A 17,429-nucleotide genomic window follows, 5' to 3' on the forward strand; every position below is an offset into this window, starting at 1 on the left:
CTGACTGTGTCTCCACCCCCCACCCTGACCTGTCCCAATGCCAGTCCCTGAACTCCTTTTCTTCCTCCTTCCTAACCTCCCTCCTCCCAGAGACTTTCTTGTCAGATTCAAGTGCTGGCCCTCAGGAGGGAGCCTATGGAAGGAGGGCTACTTCTTATGTGAGAAGGGACCTGTTGATGGAGTTCCTCTGATTCTCTTCAGTTTGGAAGCTGGAGTCCCCTTTCCTTTCAGTGATTAAGACTGATTTCCACGTCTCTGTGTGTTCAGTGCTTTGCTGCTGGGATTATATCATTAGCTCCCAATTTGGCATAGAGTGGCAGAAACACAGAAAGACACGCAGATAGCAAGTGAACATAGGGAAAAAGATAGCTAAGAACAGGCTTTCCCTTTGCACATTTATTGAGCACCAGCTGTACGCAAGGCACATTGCTGCACCTGGCAGATAGCAGCACTTACATGTCCTGACTGAGGACAGGAAGTGTTTCCAGAGCCACTATGTCTGGCCAGTTCTCACCTGGACGTAGGGTTTGTCAGGAGCATGGGTTTGGGAAGAGGAGGGGAAAGGGAAATTGTACTCGAGGGTATTGTACTCTGGTTAGTATGGGGAAGAGGTGGGGCTCTGCTGGGAAAGAAGGCAGTTCTTTTCCTGGATGACCCATAAAGGTCTTTTTAACTTTGAATGTAGCTGACCCTGCTTGAGTCACAAACCTCGTTGCTACCCTGTGGGCTAAGTGAGCTTTAATGGGCTCCACTCCAGGGCAGTCTTCTTCCTCTGCAACCTGAGTTCTGAACGGCTGCTTTGCAAATGAACTTGATGGTCTCAGCTTGTCTTCCCATGACAAGAGAATTGAAAGAGATTCATATTTTGACGATGTACTGAATAAGACCCGCAGGAGGAGTGTTAACCCCGTGGTGCTTGCTATAGGTGTGTGTGTCTCGCCTCACACCTCCAGATTGATTTAAACACCCAATTCATAGAAGAGACTACTCTCTAGACAGTTGATAAGATTGTAGCCATTGGTGAATTCTAGTTGATACTTAGTCTGGAAGTGTTCTTGTCTTCCAGGCTTGTTTCTGTCACCAGTTGTTCACCAGGTGTGCACTGTGTGGCTGGCAAAGTGATGGAGCCTGTTAGAGAGGACAGGGGGTTCTTGTGAGGCTTGCCGGTGGCAGAAGTGGGCAGAAGAGCTTTGATGTTGCTCCATCTGCCTGGCTCCACTCAGCAAACATTCCTGAGCACTTAATGTGTGCCTTGAGGTGCACAGATGGGTAACAGTGTCTCCAAGGATAACAGTGTCTTCAGTGTGCCAAGAGGTGGCAGACACCTAATCAGGTGATTACAATCCAGGTGAAAAGTGCTGTAAATGGAGGCTTTCTGTGTAGAGGCACTTAATTTTGCCTGGAAGGTTGAGAAAGCTTCATAGAGGAAGTAGAGTTCAAATTTGGGGCAAAGACCCCAGAGTGTCAGGTCTTTAATGTGCCCTGGCTTTTCCTGCAGGTATGGTGTGGGCCCTGAGCACTGCCTGGGGTCATCTGTCTGGTGGATTTATAGGCAGCAGTCCTGCTCTGCTCCCTGGACAGGCAAGACTCAATGGGGCCAGGTCAGTGTGTAAAGACAGACTGAGGCGATTAGAATGCAGGACTCATTTGGAGACATGTAAAAGTGCCAATGGGAGAAATAATCCTGTGACTCTGGTGTGCTAAAATGAAAACCGAGGGAGTACCTTAGAGCTTAAAAGAGGTAACCTTAAGACAAAAGGATAGATTGTTTCACGGAGTTGCCACTCATTGTATCCCTGTAAGAGGAAGTATAAACTGAAATGTTAAATAGCTTTTAAAATAGTTTAGATAAGTAGGTGGATTGAGGAGCTATAATGGATTATGTTGGAAGTAGGAATATCTTATGTTTGGAAATCAGAGGCAGAGAGAGTACAGCTAAATCTTCCCAGAACAGCCCAAGGGACAGAACTCAGGGCTCTAGTCCCTGCAGGCCACCCTGGGCGGCAGTTCTCACAGACTAGAGTTACGTAAGATTCCCAAGGGCACGAGCTAGTTCTGCCCTCCTGCTAGGCTCCTCCCGCTCCTAGACTCCTGAACGTGCCCTGTAAATCATTAGGGGACCCTACCATCTTAACTCCAGGGCTTGCGATGACAGCTCTCACTGTTGTCCTAAATGCATCCAGTCTGTGTTTATGAGTTTGAATGAGACACTCTGGGGATGGGCAGACACGCTCTCAGGAGTGCTTTCTGTTGCTGTCTGCAGTGGAGTAAGTGGGTGGAATGGAGCCAACATCTGCTCTTTTTATCTCGCCTGCTGTTAACTAGCAGGTGGGCAGCCAGAGCGCCCCTCCCCTCTCACAGCCCTCTGAGGTTCCCCAGCTCCCATCCTCTCCAGCTCTGCCGCCTTCCCTGCCAGCAAAGTGTCGGAGGCTGTGATGGGGACGCCAGGGCTTGGAGCGGGATGACAGGAAGGTCAGGACTGAACAGCTCACTCTGCTTTTCCCCCTTAAGGGGCAGATGAAGGGAATGGGGGCATTTGAGGGTGAGAGAAGACAGTACTCTGATGGGAGGCGTCTTTGAACGTGGGTGGCATAATGGCAGAGGCCTGGGTTGAAGAGTCAGCTTTGCTACTTACTAGTCTTGTGACCTTGGATAGGATAGTTACCCTGAGTCTGTTTTCTCATCTATAAAATGGGACGGTAATTCTTTCTTCTAACTCCATGGTACGGGTCAGGTAACTGGAAGTTCCTTCTGGAATAGAATTCAAAAGTGAAGCCTCATGCTGCTATTGTTATTTTTCATCTGGGCAGGATTGTTCAGGGCATTTCAAGAAGCTGGAGGGGAGAAATGGTGTATTTGTTCCTCGGCAGCTTTTTCTTGGAGGAGCCCGTGGTGGTTGTGAAGATAACCCTGAAGAAAGTTTGGGGTGTGAGAGTCATCCCAGGCTTGTGGATGTTTTACTCTGACCCTGAAGAAGTGCAGGGTGCAGTGGAATATGTAGGACTGACTGCAGGTCAGGAGGCCTGGCTTTGAGTCCAGGCTCTGACAGCAAATAGCTATGGGACCTCTGACAAGTTGCTGCCCCTCTCTGGTCTTCTATTTAATTTTGTGTGAAATGTGGAGTTAAATCTTCCAAATTGCTCTCATCCTTAAATAGCCTAGTTCAGAAAACCCCAGAAGCTGCCAGACTTGGTGTGCAGTGTGTGTGTATGTGGTAGTGGTGTACCTTCCAGTCTTTTGGGAGCCCTTTTTTCTTTGTGTCTCTCCCACTCTGGGCATCTGCTCCCTACATCTTTCCAATTCTTTCCTCTGAGCACCTGTCCTGTCTCCCCCTTTGTTCCCTGTCCCTTACTAGTTTCTATTGCCTCTTCCCTTCTCTGGCCCCTGCTGCCCATTCTTTTGGTCTTTTTTTCTCCTCTCTTCTCTGTGTAGATACTTCTTTCCTTGTTTTTCTCTCTTTTCTGGCTCTTTCCTGTCCACCCGTGCCTACGTTCCCGCGGGCCTGTAGGCGCACAAAGCCCTCCCTGTTGGTCCTCTCCCAGGTCCCAGTAACTTGTTGCTGTGAGGTGTCTGCAGGGTGTCTGGCTTCTGTCCAGGGATTTGTCAGCTCTCCCTGCCCTTCACTCCACCTCCTGGCTCAGGCCTCAGCAGCCACGCTCGGGTTGGCTGCTGGTGGTTGTCTGGCTGTTAAGTGGGTTGTGTGTGAGAGAGTTGGTATTCCCTTCGTGCCCTGCAGCCTGGCATTGGGGCTCGGCCTTGGCGTGGAGTGCTGCTGTCTGGGCAGCTGAGCCGGAGCCAGCGGGCAGGAGCTGTGCCTGGTATGCTAATTCCTGGGGCTGATTCTCACTGGGCTGAGGCTGCCCTATCCGTGCTCACTGCTTTCTTCTCTTGAGGGTTTAAGGTCATTACCTAACCACATTTTCCTTCCTCCCTGCTCTTTCTCCCATCTGCGTGATGTCCCCTGGAGCAGTGCTGCCTTCCCAGAGCCAAGATTTAAGGCCTGCCAGGGTAGGCATAACATATTTTGAAGTCTTATGTTTTCTTCTAAAGCATATTTGAATTTAGCATTTGCTTCTTTGTACGTAAGCATGCTTAATGTTTCTTACCGTGGGATAAAGGAGACTCCCAGCGGAAGTGCTGTGTCGATGTGTCTTCAGTTTCCTCCCAGCGCGTTGACATGCACTCATTGGGTGATGTCCCCAGCTGAGGAGCAGAGCCTTAGAATTGCTGCGCTGGAAAGGCAGGTGGAGGAAGAGAAGACACAGTTCTCTCCCTCTATTCCCATCACTTTTACTAACTATGCTGCACAGTTCATACTTTATTCTGTGCCTACTTGAGGTAGGTACCAAGAACAGCCAGACCTGGGAGGATCCCTGCTGTATACGCCAAGTCCCCCCATCAGAGGAGCTACCTGACCGCCAAGGTCTGTCCAAGTTTAAGGCCAGCCATTCCAGGACAGTTCCGTCTCCTGTCTTGTGTCCCCCAGTTTATTTGTTCATATTGTCCTTGGTATTTGGCACCTAGAAGTCACTCTGACAGTATTTCTTGCTCACTTGCTCCTTGACTCCCATATTTTTCATGTCTCTGAGTGAGCGCACTTTCTACCTCTCCTCTCCCACCCAGCCTCCGGGGTCACAGGCCCATCTGCTTGGATTCCCTCCATGTCAGACCTGGCAGATGGGAGAAGAGATTTACCCTTTCTTTGATGGGGAAAGGGAACCCAGGAAGGCTGTGTTAGCCAAGGCTACATAGTGGCCAAGACAGGCAGGGGCCCTGGTGCCAGGTTCCTAGTGTGGTGTGCTTTCTCCCTGCTGCAGGAGGCTGCCTGGGGTTTGTGTGGACACAAGGATGCCAAGCAGCTGAGTGAGGAACTGGTCAGGGGTGCAGGAGAGAGGTGACGGAGGTTCAGATCTTTCTGTGTCTCCACCTCTGTCCTGGCCTCTGGCTCCTGGTTCATCCGTCAGGATATAGGCAGCCTGCCTTGGTGCTTTGGTAGTACTTCACCCTGTAGAGGAATTGAAAGCTTCATTCAGCTCACATGGACAACAACTACATTTTGCAGCGCGGGAAACCAAAGGCCACGCCAGAGGCCACAGGCTGGCTAATGGTGGAGCCAGATCTAGAAGCCATCAGTCACTTCAGCTGGCAGGTGGGCTTGCCTCTAGGGAGGGTCTGGGACTCAGGCTACAACTTGTGGAAGCCACATCCCTCCCCTTCCTGACCCTCAAGCACCTTGTTTCTTCCTGCCTCCCTTATCCCTCCTTCATCACTGGGTCTCACTCCCAGGAGTGGGTGTTGCCAGTCTCCTGGATGATCAACACTGTGCATGAAGATCTAGGGAACATGGCTCTACACGCCCGCAGCAGCCACCCTGCACTCCCAGCCAGCCGCCCCCAACAAATTCAAATGAAACACCCATGTGCACGTGCCTGTCTGGGCCAGGTTGGGGAGAGGAGTGTGTACAGGTCTCTGAAATCTTCTTGTCCACATTCTCGGTAGAGGAGAGCCAAGGGACATGGGGTGGGATAGGAGGTGGCAGGTCGTGCGTCAGTATTTTTAAATGCCCTCACCACCTTGGAGGAGCAGCCACTGCAATGTCATTAGCCTTTCCTTTCTGAGTTCATCATGCATGTCTTGAGTTCCCACTATTTGCCAGGCCTGAGGCTGGAAGCTGCAGTGGCTACAGTGATGGCTACCACAGGCAGGACTGCATAGGGAGGGAGAGGCCGTGCTTCTAGCATTGCAGATTGTATATTTACATTTAAAATGAGGTCCCACAATTTTGCTTGTGCATTGACGAGCGCTGCTTTTAGAATTGAGCTGAATGGTTTAATTAGTCCATCTGTTCTGGGGCTGGTGCACAGCTGTGTGAAGCTGATGGCTGTAGAAGGTGGTGAGGTATGTAAACAGGTGGGAGATGAAGGGACTTCCCTCAGGTGGCTGTCATACCTGGCAGAACTAAGTTTCTCGTGCAGTGTAGTCAGTGGAGACCAGTGGAGGTTGGGTGGCCAACATACTCTCACTGAGTCCACTCAGATCTGGGAGAGGGCCCTGCTCCTTGCTGCAGGGCCATACATGGGTGGGTTGCTGGTTGCCTTTGGCTGGCTGTTGGGCACACTTGGCCGAGTGTGGTGAGGTCGTGGGGAATATATGAGAGCAGGTAAGGTTTCTGAGGGGGGCTGGCACAGGGCACAGGGGAAGCCAGACCTTGTGGAGATTGGGGAGAGGAGGAAGAGCCAGTGAGGATGGTGGCGGCATCAGATCACCTGGAAGCTTCCTTAAAAAGTGTCTGCAGAGTTTTAATTCAGAAGGTCTGGGATGGGGCTGAGAGTTAGTGTTTCTGACAGGTTCCTGGGTGATGCTGAGGCTGCTGGTCCCAGGGCCACACTTTGAGGTCCATTGTTCTAACAGGAAGGACATCATGATTAGATGGGATCATACCTGAGCACTTTGTATACAGTGAATGGCACCTGACAGACCTTTTTTTGGAATATTTTTATTTATTGATTGATTTTTGGAGAGAGGAGGGGAGAGGGGGAGAGAGAGAAACATTAATGAGAAATATCAATATCGACCGGCTGCCTCCTCCATGCCCCCTGTTGGAGATCGAGCCTGCAGCCGTGCATGTGCTCTGACCCGGAATCAAACCAGCAATTTCTTGGTGCATGGGTCGATGCTCAACCACTGAGCAACACCAGCTGGGCCTGACAGACATTTTTTATTAGAATTGTGAGAGGGCAAGATTACAGACTAGGGCTTCACTGAAGATTCCCTTTTCTCCTTTTGGCTTTTGTCAGTACCTGGTCAGACTTCACAATTCTTTCAACATCGTAGAACATTTTCGTCTTATCCTGGTCAGATGGTCTATAGCAGGTGGCATATGGCACATATTAGAGCTTGACAAACAGAAACTTGCCTGGGCCCCAGGCAGAGATTCTGAAATAATGATCTAGGAAGGGCCAGGAATTCAGTTTTTAAACTTCCCCAGGTGATTCTAATGAGCAGCCAGGACTGGGAACCACTGATGTATACTGAGTTTATTTTTCTTCTTAGAATGGGCTGTCCACCGCCTGTGCTTCTGGGGCACTTCCTTTGTCTGGACCGCCCTGTGTTGTCCCTGACATGTAGTGATGCAGCCTCCTTCTCTGCTGGTCCATCTTTCCTGATCAGCCCATGTTGTGTTCATTACTTACCCCCGTTCCTCCAGCTCTCTGAGAATTCATCCACAGTGAGGTCCTCACTTGCTATGGAGAATTCTAAGTTACCTGGCTTATCCTTAGGCCACCAGCAGATTTTACTCTGTCAACACCTCTGTGAGAACCACAGGTAACAAATGGTTCCCGACATTTGTATCTTTCAGTGACGCAGAGAGTAGAAAATTGTGCAAGAAGATGAAAGTTGACCTGAGCCCAGAGGACAAAAAGGTCGAATTATTCCATTACCAGTAAGTGCATGTGGTCATTTCCAATTTCCAAGTGAGCGCTGAAAGCTTTCATTGGTATTCTCAGTGCACAGCAATTTTAGTTAGATCAATTTTATTCTGGAATGATTTTTTTTTCTGTTTACAGTTATTTCATTTAAAAACATCTTGAACTGTGTTCAATAGCTGGATCTTATTGAGATGCTGCAGGAAACTAAAGGTATGTCTCTTCACAACCACCTCTAAAGTTAACACCTTTTTCTCTTGTTTGACAGAGATGGTGCATTTCACACTGAATATAACCGAGCCGTGACATTTAAGGTAAATTTACCTCCCTCCTTCTCAGCAGAGCTGCAGTCTGAATGGAAGCCAAAAGTCTGGCAGCTTCCCTCTGAGAGAAGGAAGGGCAGAGTGCACAAATAGCTCTTCCAGAGGACCCAAGGGAGTCTTATCTCTAGAGCATATGTCAGCAGAATATCTAGGGAAGTTTGTAACTCAACTTAGTAGGGGTGACCAGCTTCCTGGTTAGTCTGTGATTGTCAGCAGTTAGGTGTGTGATGTCACGCCTCTCCCCTCCAGAGGCCCAGGTCTCCCTTTGTTGTGGCTTCTAGCCCTCCCTCGTCTCTGCAGCAGTGCCCACAGTGGCTGCCCATGGGCTGGAGGGAGCCTGCTGTGCCCAGGTTAGCACACTGTGCAGGACACCGGCAGGTTGGCACCTGTGAGCTGATGCAGCTTGTTCCAGATGAGCTGCTGATGTCACCAGGATTTTCCTTGCTCCAAATCTAATTTAGAAGTCAATGGGAACACATCAGTGAGCATAAGTATGGGCATCCCGTGACCTGCAGGTGCTGGCCTGTTATCACAGAGCCACTGCCCCGCCCTGAGCCCTTCTTCTGCCCTTGGATTCCGCTCCTTCGCCATACAGATTCCCTTCCTCAAACCAGCCTTTTCTGCCTGCGACCCAGGCTGCGTCCCCCGGCCCCTGGCTGGGGCCACACATTCCTTCTGTTCCCACATCTGCTGACTCTCCTGCTTCCCAGACTGGGTTCCACCCTATACCCCACTTTCTCTGTCTCTCTCCATCTGTGTCCCCTTCCATTCCTTCCTGCCCATGAGTCTGTGCAGCTGGTGGTACCCCTCTCCCCCCACCTCCCTGTCATCTCTTATTTATCCACCAACACTGCTTCATTTTTCAGTGGCTGCAACTTTTACCTGAATCAGACTCAGCCTTATTACTCATTATCTTAACACCCACTTAGACACTTAGAGACAGTTCTACCAAGTAGAGTTCCTTAACCCCTCTTCTTCTGTATGAAGAAGAAACTGAAATCCTTGGAGAGAACACGTGTTCCCCAGGTACAAGATTTAGCGAGTAGGGTGGGGTGGGTGCCAGTACAGTGATGGAAAGTGGGGCGGGGGGGGGGGGGGGGCATTTGTTTTGTTTGGGAGGTTGTGTTCAGTGTATATTTAGCTGGCCTCTGAGAAGTCTGTGCTGTGATTGTGGACCAGGGGATAGCAGCTGCCCAGAACTGTAGTAGCAGGAAAGGAGCAAGGAGCCCTGGTGGTCTGAGCTTGCCTGGGTGGGGTGGCAGAGTCCTGGCTTTTGTTTACCTCCTTACAAAGATTAGATGTGTGTGATCCTGTCCTGTGATTTTTACATCAATAAGCCGAAAATGTGGGTTGAGCATTGTACAGGGTAAGAGTCTTTAGTGGAGAGAGGGTATCCTTGGTCCCAGGGTCCCAAAAGCCCACAGGACCATAGGGACTGGGGGAGAGCCCCTGAAGTTCTCCAGGGCAGGGGGAAGTGGTGCATTGTTCCCAGGACTGCAGACAGCTTCTGCTTCTCAGCAGGAGCAGTAAGACTGGGGTCCTCCTTGTTCACAGATTAGTTCTCCATTCAGGGTTTCTCCTGGCCTCTGTCTCCAGAGAGACAGAGGTGGGGCATGGCCTCAGGGTCATGCTCTGACTGTTGTTGCTGTTATCCTACACAATTCAGCAGGGGCCTGGTTACAGTGACTATGCCTATGCCGAGGCCCCTGAAGAGGCCAGAGGCCAGATAAGTGAGGGTAAAGAGCAGGGAACTCAAAGAGGGAGCTTCTTGTGTAAGGGGCCTTTCAGCTTGTCAGCAGTCTGTTCAGCAAAACCTAGAAACTGAAATTCAGATGGCTCTCTAGTAACCTTCTTCAAGGCCCTGTAGCCATGAAGTCACCCTAAAGGCCAAGATGCTAGTGTTGGGCCATTTCCCTGAGATTCAGAGCACCCAGAATAGGATGGCTGAGAGTGGGGTCCCAGGTGCTGCTCCCTACAGACTTTTCCACCCAAGATCCTGTCAAAGATAACCTATGAATGGGATTATTTAACTTCAATTAAAGGGAAATAATCTCTACCTGAAAAGCAAAAGGTTGCTAGTATGAATGTTTCTGTCATTACATTAAAAGAGGCTATTTCCTTCCTTCCTTTTCCATCCACATCCATGGTTTTTCCTTGATGCTGAGATGGGGGTGTGGGGAAAGGAGAGGCTGCACTAACCCTTTAACTCAGCTTGTGCTGGTGTGGGACAGGAGCCCCCCAGAGCAGGAGTTCCTGCCTAGTTTGGGTTCCTCATCGCACTGGTAGTCACCTGAAAGTCACAGACCTTCTCAGAAACATTGTGTGAGCATATATTAAAGTGTTTTCATGTGAGTCCAGAATTTCACAGGCTTTTGAAGCCCATCGTGTAGCCTAGATTGTGAACCCCTGCACCAGGTGTTCTGCAGCAGTGTGCAGGTGGGCACCTATAGCATCTCTCTTACATGGCCCCGTGGGCAGGTGCCTCTGCAGCAGCGGTGAGTATGGGTCTCAGGAAGGCCCTGCCAGTTTCATTTTGGCCTGTAATCACAGTGTAGCTTAGGGGACTGAGAAAAGGCAGAATCTGCCTTTGCCTTGCCAGGAGGTGTTTCAGAGCTCCATTTGGATGGACCTGAATGAAATCCTACAAAGACTTGGCTGTCCCCCATCCTCCCATAATAGTTCTGTCCAAATAGCAGTTTCCAGAAATAAGCCTCACAGGGTCCTCTGTGGACTGATTGCGTAGCCTCACAGAGGGTCTTTCCCTTTCTCACCTAGACCTCCCTCCCCCAACACACCTAATTTATCATGTGCTCATCGAAGCTTGATCAAAGTGGACAGAAGTAAAAGAATCTTGTTTCAAATTGGGGGATACTAAGGACTCCTCCTGTTGACATGGACGCCAACAATTCCCCTCCAGGGTGGAGGGGTGGAGGCTTGGCTGGTTTCTGGTACCCATTCCTGGTTCTTATAGACTTTGAGCACCGTTTCCCACAGTGACAGAGGGAAGGGATGCTGCATCTGTCCTGGACCAGTGAAGTGTGGCAGGTGGGGAGTGGAGTGGAGGGACCTGTCCCCTGGTCCCCACCCCATGCATGTAGTTCAGCCCTTTATCCTGAAGCTCTTTGTCAGGTCTTTATCCTGGACCATCTGGAAAGGCGTCCAAGGAGAAAAGTATGGCAACCAGGCTGCCACAGAGATGAGCCCCCTGCCCTGGGGCTTCTCATCCTGAACTCCACAGAGGATGATCAGGATTAAACATACTCTCAAACTAGTCTAATCACAAAATACCTAAGCAGGTTACCAGTAGGTGTGATTACCTGCTTACGCGATTAACAGTTTAGTGGCTGTATGAATGTGAAAGTATCTACTCTGGACAGGACTGGAGACCTTTGTTCAAACTGATCAGGGAGACTTCCTAGAAGAGGTGAAATTTAGTAGAAGCAAGAGTGTGTCTCTGGTTTAAATAAGCCAACTAATTGTCTCAAATTTTCTTTTTTTGGTGCATGAAGAAGCATAGTAGGTATGGATCAGCTGACCAGAGTTAAGGTGTCATGTGGCTGAAAAATGCTAGTGGGGGTGGAGGGGGTGGAAGGGGTGCATTTTTAGGGCCCTTAGCAGTAACTTCAGTGGGCGATGGAATGGCATTCTCCCAGGCGTTTGCCCATAGGCCACATGCAGTTCCACTCCAGGCACTTGGGTCTCCAGGCAGGGAAACAGGCAGGTTCTCGATTCCCCCGCCTCCCTTTTTTCCTGGCTAAATTGAGTTTTGCCTTCTTTCTTCTTTTCCTCAGTCCATAGTGGCCTTTCTGAAGGATCCAAAAGGGCCACCACTGTGGGAGGAAGATCCTGGAGCCAAAGATGTTGTCCACATTGACAGTGAAAAGGTAATATATTTCCTGTCAGTTCTGATGGATGCTGGAAGCTTCCCCTGAACCACGGTCTCCCAAGGACGGGTGCCCAAGGAGCTAAGAAACAGGAGTGTTTCCTGACCAGCTGTGCTTTCCTCCAAGGGAGCTGGGCCAGGGCCCTCATGCCTGATGCCCCTTCCCAGCCTCATGCGGAACCAACAGGAGATCACAGGCTGGCTGCCTGAGAGCTTCCTCTATTCCTTACTCTTCATGTATTTTAACATGTTTAGAGTTTCCTTATAGGAATATCTATTCAAATATCCTCTCCTTATTATGTAATTTGGTTGCTGCTGGAATTGGCTTGGTGTTTTTTGCTTTTTTAAAAGTGAGTTTGTTTTGGTTTTGTTTGTCTTTTAAAGAATAACCTGTGAGGTTTGGGTTACATTTCCAGAGGCTTGGGTCGGGTCTCTACAATTCTGAGGCATCGTGTAACCTTGAACAAATTACTTAACCCCTTAAGCTTCAGTTTCTGGGTTTGGCCAGGATGGGGGATCGGAGTCGTGGAAGGGCACTTCTGATTTATCGTCTGCATACAGCCCCGACCCTGACCCTCCCGCTCTGGAGGCCCGCCCACCTGACCTGATGTGCATCTTCATCTGTGTGCAGCTGTGCGCGCAGCATGCGCTTGCCGCTCGGCTGTGCCTTCACACAGGGGTGGCAGGAACTCGGACACATCAGAGGGTCTGTGAGGCAAGCGGTGCTTTTCCGTAGATGGAGGGAGAGTGTGCAACATAAAACGCACCTTTTATTTTCCGCTGCCTCCCCTCCCTTTTCATTTAACATTATTGACTCTAAATGCTTGTTACCCAAAAAGAAAGTGTTGCCATTTATACTTCCTGGAGGAGGTAATCATTGTGGCTACCCAAGTGGGCCTGCGGTGATTCCAGTGAGGGGCTGGACATCAGCATTTTCTGGGGATAGAAAGTGCCGGTATCATCAGTTAGAAGATAAAGCCTTTTTATAAAAAATTTATTTTTCAATTTAAATATAGTTGGTATACAATCTTATATTGGTTATATTAGTTTCAGGTGTACTGTACAGTGATTCAACATTTTCATACCTTATAATGTGGTCACCCTGCTAAAACCTTTTTAAAAAACATGTCAAGTGCCAGGAGGTGGTGGCACCTGTGCCTATAGCTTTGCAAAAACAAACAGCTTAAAAGGATTGTTGTTCCTAGCTAGATTTTGTGATAATGTGCGGTTTTAGCCTCTGCACAATAACCTGCTGCCTCCCTCCCCCATGATGTGTCTGTCCTCAGACTCCTAAGATTGCTCTTCTGTGACTAGAAATATTATTTTCACATCTGTAGGCAGTCTTCTTGTTGTTATACTTTCTGCTGTTTTCTCTCATGTAGAAGTATAGGTACAGCTGCTTTTTTGCTAATAGAATCTCCACATAAAATAACTAAAAGTTTCAAATGCAAGTTGAATCGCCAATTTATATTTATAAGCGTAGAATTCCATCCTTATTGGAGGTAACTAAGCATCTTTTAATGTAACGTAATATTTGTTACTACTCAGGATATGAAACCAAATTGTGACAGGCTTTTCCAAGATCTTTTTACCAGGTTTTACCTGTAGGGATTCCAGGAGATTATTTTTAAAGTATTTGCATCTTCTACCCCTAGTCAGGGTCAAAGATTGTGGTTACTAATTCTCTCTTAAAATGAATGCCTTTTGGCCAAGACATGGAACCAACCTAAGTGTCCTTCAATAGATGAGTGAATAAAGGTGATATATATATATATATATATATATATATATATATATATAATCTTTATTCACTATATATTATATATATATAATGGAATACTACTCAGTCATAAGAAAAGATGAAGTACTTCCATTTTTGACAACATGGATGGATCTTGAGAATCTCATGCTAAGCGAAATAAGTCAGACGGAGAAACAAGAACCATATGATTTCACTCATATGGTATATAAAGCAGAAAGCAACAAACAAACAAAGAAAAAAACTCAAGGACACAAACAACAGTATGGTGGTTACCAGAGGGAAAGGGAGTAGGGGGAGGTAGTAAAGGGCAAAGGGGGCCAAATATACGGTGATGGAAGGAGATTGACATTGGGTGGTGAACACACAATGCAGTATACAGATGATGTATTATCGAGTTGTACACTTGAAACTTATATAATCTTATTCACCAGTGTCATCCCAATAAATTTAATAAAATTAAAATAAAATGCCTTCATTCTCTAGTTATGTAAACTAGAGTAAACATTTTCAGAATTAATTATAAAAATGTATTAAATTTCCATAAAATATTTGTAATCCTCTCTAAATAGCTGAGAAATTATAAGTAATACCTATTAGTTGTTGAAAATTTAGAATATATGGCTTAAGTGAAAAGAAAGAAAAAATCACCCCATCCCTTCCCTTTGAGAGATACCACTGCTAGTATTTTCTGTAGCCTTTTAAGCTTTCAATATAATATAGTACATAAATATTAACAAAAGTTTCATTAGATGTCATATGCTGTTTTGTAACTTGCCCCCCCCCACTTAATGTCACACACACATCTTATTGTGACATTCAGTATTCCTCTTCATAGTTTGCAATGATGCAGCAATATTCCATTGTGCGGATATACCATCATCTGTTTACCTAATGTCTTGTTGCTGCCAGAAAGTGGCATTTTGAAATTTCCTCCTATTTTCCTTATTGTTCAAAAGAGAAAAACCTGTAATTTTCGTCTGTGGAAACTGGTTAGAGGAGCTTGTTTTAATCAAAATATGCTCTGTCATGGCTCTTCTTTGCAGTCCTTAATAGATTTGCCTTTTCCTGAACATCACTGGCTCTCGTAGGAAGAAAGGTCTCCTACCCTGTCTTACACAGAAGTTTCTCCATTAGCACTGTTGTGACTTTTCATCTTTCTACATTTATTGTATTTATTTAACCAATAATTATATTTTGCCCAACAACATGTCAGGCACTGTTCTAAAGGTCTTATAAATACAAATGATCAGTTTAACTTGTAATTTCCTGGGGGTGTAGGGGCATGTCTCACCCTGTACTCACAGTGGGCTCCTGGGGACATGCATAGTGGCAGTAGGGCTGGGATCAGGGGAGGAGTTTAGTGGGTGTGGGTTAACCCTGTGTTCCAGATCCCCGTCTGGCCAACTTGGGCCCACATGAAAGCAACCACCCAGCACAACACAATCTTTCTATAGACTACATGAAGAGGGGCAACCTGGTCAACAGCCTTATGGGACTTAAAAGCTCCCTGCAGACTTTTAATTGTTCAGGTGGAGCTGAAAGTAAAGCTGGTGGCCTGCTCCTGACTCCTTCATCCCAACAGGTGGCCTTGGGAAGGCCATTTGTTTGCTTGGAGCCTCAGTTCCCCACCTGTAATGTGCAAGGTGGTCTAGAATAGATGGCCTCTTATGTTTTATCCTTAATGCTCCTGATGTGCCATGACTTCGTACTGCGGCCCCCAATCCCCCAGTCAGACAGTGGGATTCCTGAAGTGCTGGTCTGCTTCTCCCACCACTGTGATCCCTGGGGGATGATGCCTCTGTTCTGTGTTATATGTGACCTGTGGTGTTCTCTGTTTGTGCCTCAGGACTTCAGACGGCTCCTGAAGAAGGAAGAGAAGCCACTCCTGATGATGTTTTATGCCCCCTGTGAGTGACCTTTCACTTTTGCGCCAGAGTTGGTTCAGATTCTTGGCAGGGCAGCTAGGGGTTATGAGGCGGGGAGACTGGGAACAGGCCCCACGTCTCTCACTTAGAACCTGAATCATGCTGATCACTCCATCTCACCATCTGTGCCTCTTTTCTTCATCTTGGCCTTTTCATCTGGCTTTCCTGCCGTCCTGCTTCCACATCAGTTTTTCTCTTATTAGAATCAGTGTCCTTCTGCCCTCTTCACCCCGAGGTCCACCCAGCAACAGCACAGATCTCCTCTCAGGTACCTTCCCCCATCTCTGCCTCCTGGGGGCCTGAAGCCCCTTTCCTGCCAGCTGTGTGCCTGGTGGAGCCACACCTCAGTCTTGGTGTGCTCTCCAACATGCTGCTGCTGCTCACCACCCAGAGCCTGGCGGGCCTCTAGGCAGCTGCTCCGCCAGCTCTGGCTCCTGCACACCTCTGCTGGTTCCACCTGGAGGGGAGGGAGGATCAGGACCAGAGGAAAGTGGCTGGGTATTTGGGTTTAGCGTCTGTATGAGGCAAGAGGCCATGGGAATAGCAAAGGATCACAGATGACTACCAGAAGACCTGGGTTCTAATTCTAATTATGCTGCCAGCGATCTGAGTGACCTTGGTCAAGTCCTTCACCTCTCTGTTCCTCAGTTTCCATTTATGTAAGAGAAGGGGTTGGATCAGAGCAATGGTCTTCAAACTTTTTGACTGCATTTCACAGTATTAAAAATTTTTCATTGCAAGCCAGTACTATAGGTATACATAAATTACATATAAACAAGCTGAAATAAAGTTTCACAAATCCATACTAACCTTTACTATATACTGTACCAGATATAGTGCACACTGATATTTTCTATTCTGTTTTATTTAAAAGAAGTCACTGTTTTTTTTCTACTACTTCATAACCTTCTAATAAAGGGTCAGCAAACTCAGGCCCCTAGGCTGGCTGCCTTTTCTTGTAAATTAATTTTTGTTGGAACACAGCCACATCCATTTGTTTACACATTGTCTGTGGCTCCTTTCAAGCTACAACAGCAGAGCTGAGTAGTTGACAGTATGTACCTCAAAGCCTCAAATCTCCTGTCTGAGCCATACCTGTAGTCTAGTGGGTCTTGACCCACAGATTAGAAAACCCTGGATCAGAGCCTGTGTGAGGCCCTCAGATCTGTGACTCTGAACTGCACATGCCTTTCAGGAAGCCAAAGGCCTAAAGGCTGGATTAAAGGGCTGTGGGTGGTGGGAGGTGAGTGTGCTCAGGCACGTCCGTGGCTCAGATGGGTATCCTGGGCTGTGGCACTGGGGTTCTATTTACTCTTGAAAGCTCACCTTCAGTCCCCCTTCCTGAGAAGTTCTTTGAGCAAAGGCCCTTCCCATCCCACCCTGATGACCATGCCTCCCAGCTGATGCCCTTCTGTGGGTTTCTGGTAGTTCTGCCTGACTTGGGCCTGTGGCTTGTTCACCATAACAAAAGCCTCTCTCAGTTCATGTTGATCGCTGGGTGACCCCACCTGACCTCCCCCAGACACCTCGCTGACCCCAGGAGTGTGCCTGCCAGTACAGAGAGGCCCTGGTGTCCCACTTCCTGTGAGACCTGGCTCTGCCTAGAGAGGTCTATACTTTAACCCTGGGTCATTTTCTTTATTAATGTTCACTGGTTAGTTTAACCTCATTTTGTTTCTCCTTGGAGAGGTCTCATTAACTGCCCAGCTGTGAATTGCATCAGGAATTGTCCTGCCTACACATGAGGCCCCCTAGAGGATGGGCCTCTTTTGGCTCATGTTAGAACCCTCAGGACTCAACACATTGGTTAAGTGAGACTGAAACAGTGTATATCAATATCCAGTACATGTCACAAGGCAGGATCCTGGTGTAACCATTCGGTTTTCAGTATAACAGCAGTTAATGCATTACAAAGAGTGGTCTACCCGCAGTTTTCACCTGAATGTGTCATCTCCGTCACCCACTCCCAGGCTATCTGGCAGTGTGCCCATCCTACTCATCACAGTGGGCACAGAAGCCAGCTTGGTGATTATCTTCACATAATAGAAAGCCGGGTAGGAGAAGTTAGGCTCCTTGTAGGTGTCACAGCTATTAGTGGGGGAGGGAGGG

The 17,429-nt window shown here is 48.0% G+C and overlaps 1 protein-coding gene across 1 annotated transcript in view; it reads left to right on the forward strand.

Annotated features, from left to right (window-relative positions):
- PDIA5 (protein disulfide isomerase family A member 5) overlaps nucleotides 1-17,429 on the forward strand; it is an 82,030-nt gene that overhangs the window by 23,814 nt on the left and 40,787 nt on the right. The window contains exons 4-7 of the mRNA XM_087817884.1: nucleotides 7,361-7,444; nucleotides 7,696-7,741; nucleotides 11,542-11,634; nucleotides 15,242-15,302. Of these exons, the coding sequence (XP_087674010.1) occupies nucleotides 7,361-7,444; nucleotides 7,696-7,741; nucleotides 11,542-11,634; nucleotides 15,242-15,302 (284 nt within the window). The remainder of the gene's footprint in view (nucleotides 1-7,360; nucleotides 7,445-7,695; nucleotides 7,742-11,541; nucleotides 11,635-15,241; nucleotides 15,303-17,429) is intronic.

The sequence above is a fragment of the Miniopterus natalensis genome, chromosome 6 (genome assembly GCF_054644295.1).
Source record: "Miniopterus natalensis isolate mMinNat1 chromosome 6, mMinNat1.hap1, whole genome shotgun sequence".
Taxonomy (NCBI): Eukaryota; Metazoa; Chordata; class Mammalia; order Chiroptera; family Miniopteridae; genus Miniopterus; species Miniopterus natalensis.